Source organism: Megalobrama amblycephala, linkage group LG21, assembly GCF_018812025.1.
Source record: "Megalobrama amblycephala isolate DHTTF-2021 linkage group LG21, ASM1881202v1, whole genome shotgun sequence".
Classification (NCBI taxonomy): Eukaryota; Metazoa; Chordata; class Actinopteri; order Cypriniformes; family Xenocyprididae; genus Megalobrama; species Megalobrama amblycephala.
Window position 1 is genome coordinate 12762498 of NC_063064.1, and position 19174 is coordinate 12781671.

At 36.5% G+C, this 19174-nt stretch overlaps 1 protein-coding gene across 2 annotated transcripts in view; it reads right to left on the minus strand.

The window, feature by feature from the left end:
* The window catches only part of tafa4b (TAFA chemokine like family member 4b), a 68275-nt gene that overhangs the window by 39053 nt on the left and 10048 nt on the right, over positions 1–19174 (minus strand). For both annotated transcript variants that reach the window (XM_048173198.1, XM_048173199.1), the window contains exons 2-3: positions 5968–6073; positions 5752–5866 (exon numbers count right to left, since the gene is read on the minus strand). In XM_048173198.1, the coding sequence (XP_048029155.1) occupies positions 5752–5866 (115 nt within the window). In that variant the 5' untranslated portion in view covers positions 5968–6073. The remainder of the gene's footprint in view (positions 1–5751; positions 5867–5967; positions 6074–19174) is intronic.

Genomic DNA, 19174 nt, shown 5'->3' on the forward strand with positions numbered 1-19174 from the left:
TAATCGAAGCCCGTGTCTTTCCCTCTGGGAGAACCCACCAAGTTGGAGTCACCCCAGTTCTTCCATATGTTGTACAACCTACAAGGTTAGTCCATATGTACTTATCCATATAACTCCTTCGGGGAAGGATATGGCTTCCGCAGCGTTCCTTATCTGACGTAAGGTTACGCTCCCAGTGGTATCTATAGTCTCACTGAGTGGGTTTTGGGAACAACAGTGATCGACCCTCTCTGTGTGAGCCCGGTCCCACCGTCCTTAGGCAAGGGGGTTCAGGTGGCTCACAACAGAGCACTGGAAGAGGGCACCTCCTGTGGCGCTTTGGTAGGGATTCCTATTCGTCGGTCATCCGACGTACGTCGAAGTGACCGACTGAATGGGAACGTCTCGGTTACAAAGGTAACCCTCGTTCCCTGAAGGAGGGAACGGAGACGTACGTCCCGTCGCCACAGGCGCTGTCCTGCTGATGCTGCCACCTGCTGGGTTCGGCTCCTCAGCGAAAACCTGAAGATGCAACGCACCTGCTGCTCATTATATACCCGCGCTGCGAGGCGAGCAGCTGATGCATATGATTGCATGCCAATGTGCATTGGCTCGTTTAGTTACACTCGAAGTAGATTGGCCTCTCTAGCGAGATTCCTATTCGTCGGTCATCCGACGTACGTCTCCGTTCCCTCCTTCAGGGAACGAGGGTTACCTTTGTAACCGAGACGTTTTTTATTATTATTAAGGCCTTTGGACAAAAAAATTACCCGTCACGTCATTGACCCGTTTAAATATTTCCATACAGGTTAAGCTTAATCACCAACATTATAGTGGCATAATGTTGATTACCACAAAAAATCATTTCAACAAAATGAACAGAAAAGGTGATGAAGCACTTTACAATGGAAGTGACTGGAGCCCATTTTTAGATTTAAAAATTTGCCCAATTTTAAGATTTAAAAGCAGAAATGTGAAAAAATATATATTTTCTCTTAAAACATATGTATTATTTGAGCTGTAAATTTGTTCTTGTCATTTTTATAGCCATATTAAGATGTTATTTGACTCTTTATTCAGTCCCTCCAGAAAAATGCAGACTTTTTTTGTGATTGTTGCGGGCAAAAATCCTTGATTTTGCAGCATGTTTTCTTAAAAAATGCGATGGAATATGCGGGATATTTTTGCAATTTTATGCGATGAAATTGGGGGAACTTGCAAAAACTGCGGTTTGATGAAAAAGAGAAAAAAAAGGTGATTCCCCCAACACCCTGTTCTCACTAGGCTACTACCTTAATGTAAAGAGTCATTTCTTATTACTTCCTATGATAAGCAAGCATACTAAATCACAGAATATTTAAGTTCTCATTCTGTTTTATTTCAGACCTTAATTAACACGTGGCTCAAACTGGTTTTCCAGCATCGACCTCCGTCTGTGGTCCAACACGCAGTTGCACGGAGTATATAAAATAATTTGCGTGCTTCATCATGGTTTCACCGCAGGGTTTGCAGATGATGTTCATGTCGCGTAATTACGTCACTTCATAAGGTTCCCTTGGCAATGGGGGGAAAATAATCTCATGGAAATTTGTTTTTGACCCCCACAACATACACATACAGCTTATTCAAAACCAGTGTTGGAGGTAACGCATTACAAGTAAGGTGAGTTACGTAATCAGATTACATTTTTCAAGTAAGTAGTAATGTGTTACTTTTAAATTTACAACTAAATATCTGAGTTACTTTTTTCAAATAGGTAATGCAAGTTACTTTGTTTTTCCATTTATTGACTGACAGCTCTCCCATTCTCATGTTGAGAGAAATTGGAAATAAATGCAGAGGTGTTGTGTATGCTGTGTGAACATGATGGTTATTGTAGTTCTAGACTAAATGTGAACATGTTCATCTCACCTGCACAAAATGAATAAAAAATAGTGAAATGCAAACTATTAGGCACACCTGCAATAATTAACTATGTTAAATAATACAAATATGCTTTATGTATTTAATCTAACTTTATTAACCAGTGTCTTTGCTGCTAACTTTCGATGATCTTTAATTAAACATCACATTTGTATTTATTTAGATTTATTGTTGAAGAAAGAGAGTTAAACTTTCTTTTCCTGTGTCCTATTATTCTGAAATCCAGAATAGCACAGCTAAAAGGTTTATTTGGGCTGCGCAGACATGAATTTGCATTTCCTTCAGCCTGAGGCTTATTCATTTCACTTTAGGTGTGAAAGGGCCTTTTAAATTTGGTGAAAATATAACTTGTATTTTGTTATTAAAGGGTTAGTTCACCCAAAAATGAAAATTCTGTCATTAATTACTCTCATGCCGTTCCAAACCCGTAAGACCTTTGTTCATCTTCAGAACACAAATTAAGATATTTTTTGATGAAATCCAAAAGGTATATGACTCGTCTATAGACAGCAATATAATCAACACTTTCAAGGTCCAGAAAGGTACTAAAGACATCGTTAAAATAGTCCACGTGACTGCAGTGGTTCAACCTTTATGTTATGAAGTGACAAGAATACTTTTTGTGTGCAAAAACATAACAAAAATTTAAATTTGTTAAATAATCTCTTCTCTTCCCTGGCAGTTTCCTACGCAGTAGACACAGTAAGCACAGTGCAGCGCTCCCATGTTTACGTCCGAACGGCAGCTCAGTATTGGGTGATGCTGTTCACATGAGCAGCACGATGTATGCCGGCCAATAATGAGCTGCCGTTCGGACGTAAACTCGGAAGCCTTCTCTGTGTCAACTGCGTAGGAAACTGACATATGTTGTTATTTTTGTTTTGTTTTTGAGCACAAAAAGTATTCTCATCACTTCATAACATTAAGTTTGGACCACTGCAGTCACGTGGACTATTTTAATGATGTCTTTAGTACCTTTCTGGACCCTGACAGTGGTTGTTAAATTGCTGTCTATGGATGAGTCATATACCTCTCGGATTTCATCAAAAAAATCTTAATTTGTGTTCTGAAGATGAGCGAAGGTCTTAAGGGCACACCCTTCGTTCATCTTCAGAACACAAATTAAGATATTTTTGATGAAATCCGAGAGGTATAATGACATGGGGGTGAGTAATTAATGACAGAATTGTCATTTTTGGGTGAACTAACCCTTTAAAACCCTTTACTTTTTGTAGGGAGTCATGCAACATTATAACGCATTATTTTTAAAAGTAACTTTCCCCAACAAAAACACAATCCATAATAGAGAAAAACACTAATGTCAACAATTTTTTTTAATTATCTGTAAATATTATCAGCATTATAAGCATTTTCTGTAAAGCTACTTTGAAACAATATGAGTAGCACTATACAAATAACTTGAATTAAAGGTGCCGTAGAACGTGTTTTCAAAAGATGTAATATAAGTCTAAGGTGTCCCCTGAATGTGTCTGTGAAGTTTCAGCTCAAAATACCCCATAGATTTTTTTTTTATTCATTTTTTTAACTGCCTATTTTGGGGCTTCATTAAATATGCACCGATTCAGGCTGCGGCCCCTTTAAATTCTCGTGCTCCCCGCCCCAGAGCTCGCGCTTGCCTTAAACAGCATAAACAAAGTTCACACAGCTAATATAACCCTCAAAATGGATCTTTACAAAGTGTTCGTCATGCAGCATGTCTAATCGCGTAAGTATGGTATTTATTTGGATGTTTACATTTGATTCTGAATGAGTTTGATAGTATGCTCTGTGGCTAAAGCTAACATTACACACTGTTGGAGAGATTTATAAATAGGGTGACCAAACGTCCTGTTTTCCCAGGACATGTCCTGTTTTCACGTACTGTCCTGACCGTCCTGGTTGTTTTTTATAAAGTGATGAAAATGTCCTGGTTTTCATTGTTTTTCATTGGGCCATTAAATTGACCGGTGTTACGGGATTTTCGGTTTCCGAAGGCGGAGCATACATTAATATAAATGAGCTTCACAGACATGCGCGATTGCACGTGCAACTGAGAATATTAGTTCACATTGTATCTCAAGACATTAGTGGATTATTCCATAAAGGTAACTATATTCTCAGCGTCACAGCTGACTTATGCCTAAACTACAGTTGTTTACTTCTAGGTAACAGTTTATAATGTTTTCATTAGTATGCACAATTTGTGCAGTCGTCTGTAACTGAATAACAGATACTTTGTGTAACAGCAGAGCAACCTTCAGCTATCGTCTACAATGAGTTCAGCTCATTGTGCTCTTCCTTTATACCTTGCGATGTAACAGCTGACAGGCCTATATAAATTTCTTTATAACTTTCATGCTTGTTTGTTAAGCAACAAAAAACTGCTGGGAAAGATCAGCTCTACAGCAAAATATAGATGGGCAAACAAGGAGGATGAGGAAGAAAAACAAGATGAAGAAGAAAACTAAAGATATAGATATTTTTTGTTAGTTAGTTTTTGTAAGTTTGTGAGAGCTATTTTTGTTAAACTTGGATTGCTAATATAGCAGAGGTATTTTTTATTTATTATTTATTTATTTTTCTAATACAGAAGAGACATTATTTCTATCATTATTTCATGCGTTGTTTTTGAAACTTGTCATAATAAAACATGTTGAGTAACCTCTGAGAAGCCTATCTGAATTTGTGTCTTTGGTTATAGATAGTATTTTGTAATATAACAATTTTCTATCCATACAGAGGAGGCATACTTTAAATGTGTTGAAATTATAAGGCATCTTTGAGTAAACTTCGAGTATTATTTGAGTATCTCATTGCCGGCCGAGTGTCCTGGTTTTCGTTAATCAAAATATGGTCACCCTATTTATAAAGAATGAAGTTGTGTTTATGCATTATACAGACTGCAAGTGTTTAATAATGAAAATAACGACGGCTCTTGTCTCCGTGAATACAGTAATAAACGATGGTAACTTTAACCACATTTAACAGTACATTAGCAACATGCTAACGAAATATTTAGAAAGACAATTTACAAATATCACTAAAAATATCATGATATCATGGATCATGTCAGTTATTATTGCTCCATCTGCGATTTTTCGCTATTGTTCTTGCTTGCTTACCTAGTCTGATGATTCAGCTGTGCACAGATCCAGACGTTCTGCCCTTGTCTAATGCCTTGATCATGGGCTGGCATATGCAAATATTGGGGGCGTACATATTAATGATCCGGACTGTTACGTAACAGTCGGTGTTATGTTGAGATTCACCTGTTCGTCGGAGGTCTTTTAAACAAATGAGATTTATATAAGAAGGAGGAAACAATGGAGTTTGAGACTCACTGTATGTCTTTTCCATGTACTGAACTCTTGTTATTCAACTATGCCAAGGTAAATTAAATTTTTAATTCTAGGGCACCTTTAAATTCATCAATAAACCAATTGACAATGGAATTATATATTTTTCATTAACGCCTTCCTGATGGCAATTTTTCAATTCCTTAATAAGATGATGTGAAGAATCATTGCTGCATGGCAACAAATTTGTAAAATTACATATAACTTTACAAAAGTTTAGCAAGTGATTGTTTACATAATTGTGACAACACTTGAAACAGTGAGTATTTTAATATTTACAGATTGGGCCTATTCAAGTGCAACCCAGATGAAGAAAATGAGGGACAAGTGGTAACTTATTCCCAAAATATTTGTAATTCTTGTGAATGATAGTCTTCTGAGTATCAATAATCAGTCTGCTTTGGACTTGCAGTGTGAGAGTAAACCAGACGATCTGCCTTGTGTTCATAAATACATATTCTCCTGTAATTAAGCCAACGGGGCTTTGGCATACCTGTGTGTCCCCGCAGACTCCGTGTACCTGCAGAAGCCGACTGGCACGAGCACATTACCAAGGTGACCAAGAGTATAACCTGCAACGGCCACACTGACCGCCCCCACAGCTGCATCTACAAAGAGACCAGCACAAAGAGAGAGAAAGAAGGGAGGAAGAGCATTAAAAAGTGTACATATCTGCCTCAAAGTTGTGAGAATACCTAAACTGTGTTACCTTTCTTTCCTGTGTTCTCTGATCACTCTCTTCCCAATGAGCCAGCCATGACTCCTCCTTTGAACCTCCTCTGTCTTCACTTGCTTCCTCAAACAATGTTCAGATCCTGAGAAGACAGAAGGAAGAAAGAGAGGGATGAGGTCAAGAGAAGAAGCAGTACATTTCTTCAATATAGGCACTTCTGGTCTTCTGGGAAATGAGATTTGAAACTCCTCTGAAACAAATCACTAGTTCATTTAATTTGTCTACTTATAATGGATGTACTGTACATGCATGACAAGAGAACTATGTCATTTTGAAGGTTTTTTTTTTTTTTTTCATAATGAGCAAATGTAATTTCCTCCACATCTAAAATCACAGACTCAAATGACTTACTCAATTGTCTTGCTAACACCAATTTAATAGATAAAATTATGTATCATGAATACAAGCAATTAAATAATATTGTCATACTTTTAGATGGTCATGTCAACATAGAATTAATTGTTTAAAGGGTTAGTTCACCCATAAATAAAAATTATGTCATTAATTACTCACCCTCATGTCGTTCTACACCTGTAAGACCTTCGTTCATCTTCAGAACACAAATTAAGATATTTTTGATCAAATCCGATGGCTCAGTGAGGATAATTAACACTTTCAAATGCCCAGAAAGCTGCTAAAGACATATTTAAAACAGTTCATGTGACTACAGCGGTTCAACCTTAATGTTATGAAGCAACAAGAATACTTTTTGTGCTCCAAAAAGATAAAATAACGACTCTATTCAACAATATCTAGTGTTGGGCGATTTCAAAACACTGCTTCATGATGATTCAAAGCTTTACGAATCTTTTGTTTTGAATCAGTGGTTTGCAGCGCGTATCACACTGCCAAAGTCACGTGATTTCAGTAAACGAGGCTTCGTTACGTCCTAAGTATTTAGAAATTTCAATAGTTCACCACTGGGGGGCGTTACTTTGGCAGTTTGATACGCACTCCGAACCACTGATTTGAAACAGGATTTGCAAAGCGAGTTTTGAAATCGCCAATCACATTGTTAAATAAACTCATTATTTTGTTTTTTTGTGGGCACACAAAAAGTATTCTTGTCGCTTCATAACATTAAGGTTGAACCACTGTAGTCACATGAACTGTTTTAAATATACCTTTAGTAGCTTTCTGGGCATTTGAAAGTGTTAATTATCTTGCTGTCAATAGAGGCCTCACTGAGCCATCGGATTTCATCAAAAATATCTTAATTTGTGTTCCGAAGATGAACGAAGGTCTTACGGGTGTGGAACAACATGAGGGTGAGTAATAATGACATAATTTTCATTTTTGGGTGAATTAACCCTTTAAGTAGTGGAGATATTGAATTGCCTCACACACTAAAGAAGGACTGAGAGCTGAAGCATGTAAAATAAAATAACAAAAAAAAAGTTTGAATGTTGAGTGCTGAATTTAAAAAATAATAATAAATAAATAATAAAATAAAATTAAATATTTTAAAATGGGCCACATAACAGCACCACTGAGATACAGTTTTAATTTGTTTAAAAATGTAAGCAATTTCCACACATTATATATTGAAATGAGTTATAATTGTTTCACTTTGTTTAAACTAATATAAAATGTAATAAAAAAATAAAATTCATCATAAAAATATTAATTAAGACTGCAAGTCTTGGTATAGGGCAAGGGTTAAACAATAAAATATACATATAAAAAGCATTTGAAAGAATAAAATATGCATATAAAATAAAATATGCATATAAAAATAAACAATAAAATATGCATATAAAAAGCATTTGAAAGTAGCAAAAATAATTCAAAACTGTTATGTGACCTTCATATAACAAAATTAAAAAAAGTATTTGCTAGTTTTAATTAAAAGCAACCCCTAGGACCTAAAAGTGCCCTTTGTTAAAGAAACACCAACATATATATGAGAAAATCAAATCAAAAATATGATAATCGAACAGCACCGATGAAACATGAGATTGGAAGGAAAGAAATAAAAAGTCCTGAGATAAGATGGACGGTCTGAGGAAAGAGAGAGAGTAAAAGTACTGATGGAGCTGAGCATTAGAGAAACATAGATGGAGTAAGCAAAAGAAGGGCAGCTTCAGAGAGGGATATCCACCCTCAGGGCCCGATGCAACCCCTGTTCTTCAAAGGCAACCCCGCACACGCACACAGGCGGTGGGGCCACAGAGATGGGACTGATATATTGTTTACTGTAGTTCACCTACCCCCGGGCTCGAAGTCATCTCACAACCACATCACACACTCACAGAGACCACCGATCTTGCAAGTTCAACCGCATACACACGCATTCATTTTCTCTTTTTTTCTGCTTCTTTCATGGCATATTGGCATAAATATATATAGACATGCCAATACACAGATGCGCATGCGCAGTGAACATGTCCATGAATAAAAGCTGCTGAGGGCAAACAGACTCAGGTAAAAACACAAAACGACCAGGTCAAATTCCTGCTCGACTCTTTTACCTTGATAGTCCGAAGAGGATTACAAAATGAATACTGAGTAGCATGGGAAGTGTAGCCCATAGCACACAGATGACAACATGAAAAATGTACCATCATTAACATCTATATTGTCTGCAACCATTATATGAGGTTTATGTCAAATATATGCACTTGACTTATTATTTGTTCGGCATGAATAATGTAATTTTTGAAGCATTACATTTGTCTATTTTATGACAATTACACACTCCTCTCAGCTTCTATTACTGGTGTGTGTGTGTAATATTAAGTATGTAATATAAAACACTACATGTAATATATGTACTACATGTACTAACTATAGAGTTATGGTTAGGGTTAAGTTTAGGGTTAGTTACCTGTATTTATGCATAATTTACAGTTATTACTATAGTAAGAACATAACGTTGTTATCACCAGCGTTGGGGAAAGTTATTTCTGACAGACCGCTATCGTCAAAGATTTATTAATGATAACAAAGAACGTTAGTAATAAAACAATTTAAACGATGGAAATAAGCAATAGCAATAGTGATAGCGATATTAAGGTTGGCGGTATGGTACTGTTCTGGGCAAAACTCCCCACTCATTTAAGCAGCCATGCCTAGACAGAGCAGGGAGCGCAGCGATACATTCCCCCCAGGAACCAGAACAGTTTAGCAAAATAATTGAACAGGGACATCTCACAGAACTGATACATAAGTATTAAAAACACACGTGAACATCACCTGAAGAGAAAAAACAGACATGAGGAATTAATAACAACAACAATAACCCGGATTACATGAGCAGAGGTGCAGTACTGGGTCACGGGCAGCATCTGAATGCTGGAAGGTGTATTTGAAAGACGCGGTCTAATCTGAAATATATCCCTATTGGATGGCATGGATCAGCTGAATGTCAGCTGACTCGAAACTTGACTGACGTGTCTGCCAGAACTGACACTATACGCTTGATTTTTAAAAGTGATGCATTACAATATTGCATTACTCCCTAAAAAAGCAACTAATTTGTAATGCGTTACGTTACTTTTGCGATACTTTTTCTCATCTGGGCTGGGCTGTTTGTTTGTTTGTTTTTATAGCAACAAAAAAAGTTCTATTTTTGGCAAATGTTAAGGACCTTTCACATCAGAAATGAAATGAATAAGCCTCAGGCTGAAGGAAATGCAAATTCATGTCTCTACAGTAGAGGGCGCATGTGGGTACATGTAGTAATTTTTAAGAAAGTGACCTTAAAATAAAGTGTTATCATATATATACAACCCGGATTCCAAAAATGTTGGGACGTTTTTTAAATTTGAATAAAATGAAAACTAAAAGACTTTAAAATCACGTGAGCCAATATCTTATTCACAATAGAACATAGATAACATAACAAATGTTTAAACTGAGAAATTGTACACTTTTATCCACTAAATGAGCTCATTTCAAATTTGATGCCTGCTACAGGTCTCAAAAAAGTTGGCACGGGGGCAACAAATGGCTGAAAAAGCAAGACATTTTGAAAAGATTCAGCTGGGAGAACATCTAGCAACTAATTAAGTTAACTGATATCAGGTCTGTAACATGATTAGCTATAAAAGGGATGTCTTAGAAAGGCAGAGTCTCTCAGAAGTAAAGATGGGCAGAGCTGCGAAAGAGTGTGTAAAAAGATTGTGGAATACTTTAAAAACAAATGTTCCTCAATGTCAAATTGCAAAGGCTTTGCCAATCTCATCATGTACAGTGCATAACATCATCAAAAGATTTAGAGAAACTGGAGAAATCAGGGACAAGGCCAAAGACCTTAATTGGATCATCGGCATGATTGTGTCAATGACATTACTAAATGGGCCCAGGAATACTTCAAGAAACCACTGTCGGTAAACACAATCCGCCGTGCCATCTGCAGATGCCAACTAAAGCTCTATCATGCAAAAAGGAAGCCATATGTGAACATGGTCTAGAAGCCCCGTCGTGTCCCATGGGCCAAGACTCATTAAAAATGGACTGTTTCAAAGTGGAAAAGTGTTCTATGGTCAGACGAGTCCAAATTTGACATTCTTGTTGGAAATCACGGATGCCTTGTCCTCCGGGCTAAAGAGGAGGGAGACCTTCCAGTGTGTTATCAGCATTCAGTTCAAAAGCCAGCAATCTCTGATGGTATGGGGGGTGCATAAGTGCATATGAAAGTATGTAGTAATGTAGAGTAACCTTCTTTGTCTGTTCCATCTGGTTGTTCACATGTTGTATACTGATTGTATACTTATATGTATTCATACTATATAGCAACTTACTGTAAAGCATCCTTGGGTTCCTGAAAGGCGCTAAATAAATAAAACATATTATTATTATTATTATTATTATTATTATTATTATTATATGGTATGGGCAGCTTGCATGTTTTGGAAGGCACTATGAATGCTGAAAGGTATATAAAGATTTTGAGCTCATTTTGTGCACAAAATTGTAAAATTTCTCAGTTTAAACATTTGTTATGTTATCTATGTTCTATTGTGAATAAAATATAGGCTCATGTGATTTGAAAGTCTTTTAGTTTTCATTTTATTAAAATTTAAAATACGTTCCAACATATCCAGAATTCAGGTTTTATATATATATATATAATTAAATATATACATACACACAATTGAGTGTGTGTGTATATATATATATATATATATATATATATATATACACACACACACACACACACACACACACACTCAATTGTCATAAACATATGTTTTATTTTTATTACTATTATTATTACTTAAATGTGACTTGGAAATGTTTTCTAGATCTGAAGATCTGAATGAGCTCTGAAATGTTTCTGAATGAGGTCACTCTGTCCCCTTGTGGATACACTGAGAATTGCTTTGAATGAAAATGAACCCATGAAACGAGACCTCATCCAACAGCACATCCAGCATTAGCATGTGCAGGTGTGTGTGTGTGTGTGTGTGTGTGTTTGTGTGAGACTGATGAATAGACATGCTGAGCCAAAGACAGCAGCACATTCTCCATTCTCTTTACACAGACAGACACACAACAGCATTACTAACAGCTTTGTATTCTGACACATTCATTAGAGAAACGCATAACGGTGTGCATAAGGATGCACACAAAAGCTGACTACGCACCTTTACAAACATACATACACTGCCGTCCACAGTCATGACATAGTAAATCATCCTGTTATCTTCACACCCATTCTTCTGCACAACACCTCTAATTGCCCTAAACTCATGCAAATTCACCTGTATTTGCTCACAGGCGAATATGTGTGTGTGGTATTTATTAGTGTATTAACTGAAGGACTCTTCAACAGAACAGACCGAGTTGATCATTACGTGAAGTGGGACGGTCTGCGTAGGAAGGTCTGTCAGGAGATTGCTTTGATTTGCATTTGGCTTAACCTTAATGACAAACACAAAGCCACGCACACACTCAGACGCGCACAACTGCGCTTCATTGACATGCAGCGGCTCAAAGCCACCTCTGACTAAGATAAAGAACTGTGCCCTGCATTTAATGCCGTCATCTCCTGCCCAGAACTCACAACTGAAGCATTAAATATAAACACACATGCAGGTGAGGCAACACGTCGTGACACACATCCCAAGGTGGAATACTTGGCCTATTTTCCTGTCGAAAATAAAGCACAGCCCCGACTGTACATACCTGCTAGACGGAGTCATTTAAATTGACCAGTGAATTGTGAATTGAATTTCCGAGTCTCTCAGAAGTGGGGTGCACCAAAATGATATGGACTCCAATATTACATGCCTGGCTCGCTGATGATAATACAACTCCTTTTTGACATATCCAGTCTTGCAATAAAATGAAAAACTAATTGAGGAAAGGACTATTGGTTTGTTGATAACTGCTTGTTTACCTACTACTAACGTGACAAGCAAATTGGAAGGAAAGAGTAAATCGGGTTGAAATAACTATTTGGGATGTTAAACTGGCTGTCTTTTCTGTAGAATTTCACCTAAAAGACATTAGTCATGCTAGATAGCATATTTAATTTTATGCTAATGAAAACTAAGTTGTAAAAACCAGCCTGTTCAATGAGTTGTACTTTCTTTAAAGAGATAGGTCACACTAAAATTATAATTCTGTCATTTACTCACCCTCATGTTGTTCCAAACCTGTATTACTTTCTTTCTTCTGATATTTTGTAAAATGTTGATACTGTAACTAAACTAAACAGATTCAGCTTTCTAGATCATAAGTCATTTAAATCATAAGCAGTCACCTTTTTTGTTTTATGGAGTTTTTGACTTCTGAAGGGCATTTAGAAATATATTTCGTCAGCTGAACAACTGGCACCCTGACTAAAGGGGCACATTAGCAACATTGTCTGTTGTCTTCTGTCAATAGTGTAGTGACGTATGAAGCACAGCTCACACCAAAGTCACTTTCAAACCAACCTGCTTTGTGTTGGTCAGCATGGACAATCCATGTGACTTGAGCATGCTGCGAAATCGGCTTGGGAAAATCTTTCACCCTCAAGCGAAACTCTTAATCGTGTGAAATTCACCATGCAATGGTAAATGTGACTGCACTTTAAGGTTTATATGGACAAAAAAGATAGCTACACCCCAGATTCACAATGCTGGTTGAGAATTTATGACTATGATGGGTGGGTCATCAGTCTATGGAAGAATAAAAATGGTCATTTTGAGTTTATATCTCGCAATTCTGAGAAGAAAAATCATAATTGAGAGATATAAACTAGTTATTTTGTCTTTTTTCCTTGAGAACTGCGAGTTTACATACCTCAATTCAGACTTTTTTCCTCATAATTGTAGTATAAACTCACTATCGCAAGTTATAATGTCCGAATTTGGAGATATAAACTCACAATTGTGAGAAAACTCAGAACTGTGAGATAAAAATGTTGTAAGTTTAAACTGCATATGTGAATATGATGAAGATCTATTGTTTACTTCAAATTCATGTTTTAATTGTAGACTAATCATCGCAGGTTTCATTAGTCCAGTCTATCTGTTTAATGGCTGGCAACCAAAAACATCAAAAACGTGTTTAGCTTCAAAGGGCAACTTCGGCGATGATATATTCTATAAAAATGAATACCATCTGCACTATTTTTGCATTCCGATTCTGACTTCCAAAGGTACAACAGGATTTGTTTTCTCTTAATCCATGCTTGTTTTCCTCCACTTGTTACCACTGTTTTTCTGCCACCACAATGCGCGCGCAACTGCAAGTGATGTAACTGTAGACCAAAATGGTCTATAGAGCAGCTGTGTTTACAATTTTTGGGGAAATCAACCCACTAATGCCTTACTATAACTTAAATCTATTAAAAAGATAGACAGTTTGCCCAAAAATGTAAGTATTGCCATGTCCTTCCAAAACCTGTATGACTTTCTTTCTTCTTTGTAAACTAAACGTAATGGCGATATATTGTACTTCAGCAAAAATAGTGTATGTGGCTGATAGATCATTTTCAAACTGCTTCAGTGAAAAATAAGGGATATTTAAACTATTGTACAGTGAAATCATGGCAGCTGCCATTGCTCCGCTGTGGGCCAGCCAGTGCTTTACACTCCATTACAGTAGGTAGTAAAAATGCACCTTTTACATTAGTTTGCAACAGCCTTTAAAACACCAGAAGAAGCAAGTAAAATGTTCTTCCATTTCTGCCACCTACTGGACAGGTGTATAAAGCTCACATTGTTATTTAAAGGATTAGTCCACTTTTAAATAAACTTTTCCTGATAATTTACTCACCTCCATGTCATCCAAGATGTCCATGTCTTTCTTTCTTCAGTCGAAAAGAAATTAAGGTTTTTGATGAAAACATTCCAGGATTATTCTCCTTATAATGGACTTCAATGGGCACCAAACAGTTGAAGGTCAAAATTACAGTTTCACTGCAGCTTCAAATTGTTCAACACCATCCCAGATGAGAAATAAGGGTCTTATCTAGTGAAACCATTGCTCATTTTCTGAAAAAAAAAAAAGAAAGAAAATTATATAAGTTTTAGCCATAAATGCTCATCTTGAACTAGCTCTCTTCTTCTTCTCCTCTATTAGAATTCTGGCAGTGTAGACACTGCTAAGTGTATTACTGCCCTCCACAGGTCAAAGTTTGAACTAATTTTTATATGCAATATGCTAGTTCAATAGTATATAACAATTAGTTCAAACTTTGACCTGTGGAGGGCAGTAATACACTTAGCAGTGTCTACAATGCTGGAATTCAAATAGAGAAGAAGATGAGAGCAAGTTCAAGATGAGCATTTATGATTAAAACTTATATAATTTTCAATTTTTTTCAGAAAATGAGTGATGGTTTCACTAGATAAGACCCTTATTTCTCATCTGGGATCATGTAGAACAATTTGAAGCTGCAGTGAAACTAATTTTGACCTTTAACTGTTTGGTGCCCATTGAAGTTTACTATAAGGAGAATAATCCTTTCATCAAAAACTTTAATTTCTTTTCGACTAAAGAAAGAAAGACATGGACATCTTGGATGACATGGAGGTGAGTAAATTATAAGGAAAAGTTTATTTAAAAGTGGACTAATCCTTTAAGTAAATATTTAATAAATGACCTCCTTTCGTGTGCAGGAGAAATAATGTCAGAAAGACATGAGAATAAGCAAATAAAGACAGAATTTTCTTTTTTGAGTAAACTATTTTTTTATGCTGTATAGAATAAAGTATTACACCCTTTGACTTTAATTAATTGATTTTTTGACCCACTTTAAACAGATATTATAATGTAGTATTATAATATTATTTAGAATTTTGACCTTCATCCAAGTGTAACATTTTCCTGTACCCAAGCGAACATGTAAGCGGATTAAGATTATGCTAGTCTTTCCATTATATTATCTAATTTTATCCCACAGGGTAATACTGTACATGTGTAAATTGAACCTGGAGACACAATGTGTTCAAAAAAAGTTGCCGTTCTGTCAACTTTCCTGTGCCCTTTCACTCTCTCGCTCATTTTTGCTCTCCCTCTTTTACAAATACACACACACACACACATACACGCACACAAGCCATTTGCAACAACAGACTTGATCCTAAATATGCCATTTCATACTCCAGGGCTCAAACAGAGCAGAAAAATGAATCCCTGCAAAATAACTCTATCTTTCCGATGAGAGGCCCCGCCAAAAATGAGCCCAAACGGCGTGAGGGCCAACAGAAGTTCTTAAAAGCATCTCGGATTTCTGGAAAAATGCACAATATTGAAATGCGGTGGGAGGCCGAGGCCTCCGGTGCATTTATCTGGCTTTTCATTGAAACATTTCCAGCCTGCTGCATTCCCACGTCTCCAGGCAATATCAGTGCGTGCGTTTATGTGCACAAGCATCTGCGGGGAAGCTTGCAGTAAAGCTCAGACAGCCAATCCGAACCGACACGGGGAGTTTCCGCACTGCTGACCCTGCCGTATCAGTGTGCTTGCAGATGAGTACATCAGCTCTCACTCAGCCGATATTATTGGAGATAAGCAGGCAATTTCACCACCCTGCACTATACCGCATCTCATTTTAATATGTATTTACAAGTTTGTGCGTGTGTGTGTGTGTGTGTGTGATTATTTTAGAGAATATTGGAGCAGTGTAGCAGTGAGAGATTTTCCCTCTAAGTTTAATCTAAACTTAATAAGTATGAATATTTGGTGTGCTGTCTGAGGGGAGGGCTTCAAGCTCGGACCCAGAGTACTCTCCTATCCCTGGTTGGGATAGGAAATAGTTAAGAGTGAGGAGTTGGAGTGGTGGAGGGATGCTGGAAAACTGTCATGGAACAGAGGTAGGTTGGCTGTATATATATATATATATATATATATATATATATATATATATATATTTTTTTTTTTTTTTTTTTTTTTTTTTTTTTTCCTTAAGTTGAATACGGAAGGCGGTCTGGCAGAAGCTAGATATTTTACTTCATAACTTATTTGTTTGACCATGTCTCTCAGGCCTAAAACATGCATGACTTCATTGATTTAAAAACATATCCACCTTATTCTTATGCCCCATGACGCTTTTGCGAAATTATGGGTGTATCTTTCATTAAGCTGTAAACAATCAGTGAAAGGCTCCCTGTATGAACGCAATAATACGTTTTTTTAAACAGGGTACAATGAGATGACATCATTCTTCTCACCCTTCAACCACTGAACATTAAAAGGACATTTAAAAGTGTAAAAGCATCAACAAGGTACTTTCAACAGACCATGAATAACCCCTAAAAGCGCAATTCTTTCCACAGCAATAACGGACGGGTTAAATATCACTGTAGCAATATATATTATGTAACATATGTTACCTTAATCAAAAATGTTCATTAATTTCAATAATGTTGATACTATTTCAAAGTGATTTCTGTCATTTTGACAGATAATGAATTGTATTTACCCGTGAAAACAAACCTGGAAAGAGACGTGAGGATTTGAGGAGAAAAACAAGAGATTCTTTGTGCATTCGAGTTAATTATTAATGGGATATATCATAAATTAAATCAGGAGAACAGACCACAAATGTGCCGTATATGTTGTCCTTTTTCATCCTATTACAGTGGAATGCAACGACTGAAAAGAGCTCTTGCCATAGATATTCTTGTTATAACATCACATTAATATACCAAGCTTTACGTCATTCTCATGATGTCTGTAAATAAAACATGAAGGAAAACTGACAGCTCATTCAGTCAAACTGACAGATAAGCTTTATTTGTAGGGCGACCTTATGATTTGAAATGATTCAGTCTTTTTGGATGGAAGTTCCTCAAACCGGAAGTGCCACCCATAATTCAAAATGCGGTAGGCTCTTCAGGAAAAAGGTGGATTCATACAACTTGAATGGCTCAAAGTCTGTACTATGCCTGGAGACAAATGCATGTGTAAGAGTTGTAAGAACAGATTTTCACAAATTTCACCATGTACTGTATCTGCACCAAAACAGAATTTGTAAGCAGGTATGCTTCAGGTATAAAAATCTATGTATCTAAGCAAATCTCTATACTGTCTGCTCTAACGCAGGCTTGAACTACAATTTTTTTTTTCTCTTTTGTATCAAGCCCAAGGGTAATATGATTACAAGGGTACTGAGTTAAAGTTACAGAAGAATTGATCTTCATTGCACTTAAGTCCCATCCAAAGCCTGTTGCTCAGACGGGAGTCACAGTCCCCAAGATCCAATGACTCCACCAGACAGTTTTTTTTTTTTCCCTCTCTTCCATTTCCTCACAGACCAAGCAAAAAGAAATATCTGTAACCAGAGTCTTCCTTCCAGGGCTTTATGCGTGTGTGTGCGTACATGCTTGCCTTATAACTTTAAAAAAGCACCTGTGTGTCTTCAACACATCACATTTAAACCCTCAGAATTAGATGTGGAGTTAGTACTAAGCTGAAGTTCTGAGGTGCTGCTTCTTACGGCAGTATCTTGAGACAGCCCAGACGCTCTTAACTGTCCAATTAGCTTTGCTCTGATGTTCAAGCTCCATGAAGTTCAGTATGATGACCTCATTTTAACACAATGAGATGCTTCACTGCTTCATTTGTTAATTTACAGGTTGTGTCTTTTGTATTTAGTCCATATATTCATTTTTAAACAAATTACTCCCAATTGTTTAATTTGTATGTATGACTGCTTGTGCTTTTGGTTACTTTTGGTGGCAAAAATGACTTAAAAATGTCCTCAGACATTAATACAAGACTACGTAATGTCATTTATTTCTAAAAAAATGTCTGGTCCCACTTTATATTAAGTGGACTTAACTACTATGTACTTACATTTAAATTAATGATTTGATACAATGCACTTGATACAATGCAATTAATTTCTGTAATTACATTTATAATTACACTGTTGACCCATCCCTTACACCTTACCCTTACCCTTAAACCTACCCATACCACCAAAGCTTTCCCTAACCTTACCCGTATCCCAATTCAATAGCAGAAAAAGTGTTTTGCAATTCAATATGAACCCAATAAGTACACTGTACTTATTTTTTGATGTAAGTACATAGTAGTTAAGGCCACTTAATATAAAGTGGGACCAAATGTCTTTTATAAGGTCTGTATTAAAACAGTCCTCCATCAGATTTCAGTGTGTGTGTAAAATTATAAACCTAGACAGCAGGTACTAGACTATGTGCTTTATGAAGGTATAGCGTAACTATAGCACTTACAGGCTAATAAACTTTCTGCCCCAAAGCAGTACAATCTGCTATATTACTAGACTTCTCTCAAATATATTACAGACACAAGCAAAATCACACACAGAAATGTCCATTTTATTTTACAATCACACCATTTACCACTTGACAGCATTGCGCAACATCTCTCAGCCATCTGTCCGACTCTAAAATGCCTTACCATCAGGTCAGCACACACCAAAAAATCATCTTTGAAAAGTTTTACTTTACAGTGTGTGAAATTTTGTAAATTAGACTTCATCATGACCATTAGGGGGAAAATTATAAGCAAGATATCTCTCCTCATTCTCTTTCAAAATCAAAATGTAAATTTTATTTATTTATTTTTTTAAAAACTTAATTAAACTTCTATGATTATGTCAAAAATGGTCAAATTTGTTTCCATTTTTGTTTTATTTGTATGAAATTTTAGGAGAAACATCTGAGACATCTGAACTGGGAACCAAATAACTGCTGAGCAAATAAAAAATGCACTGGGAATCACAATAGCCGACTGTCAACCAAAACACAAAACA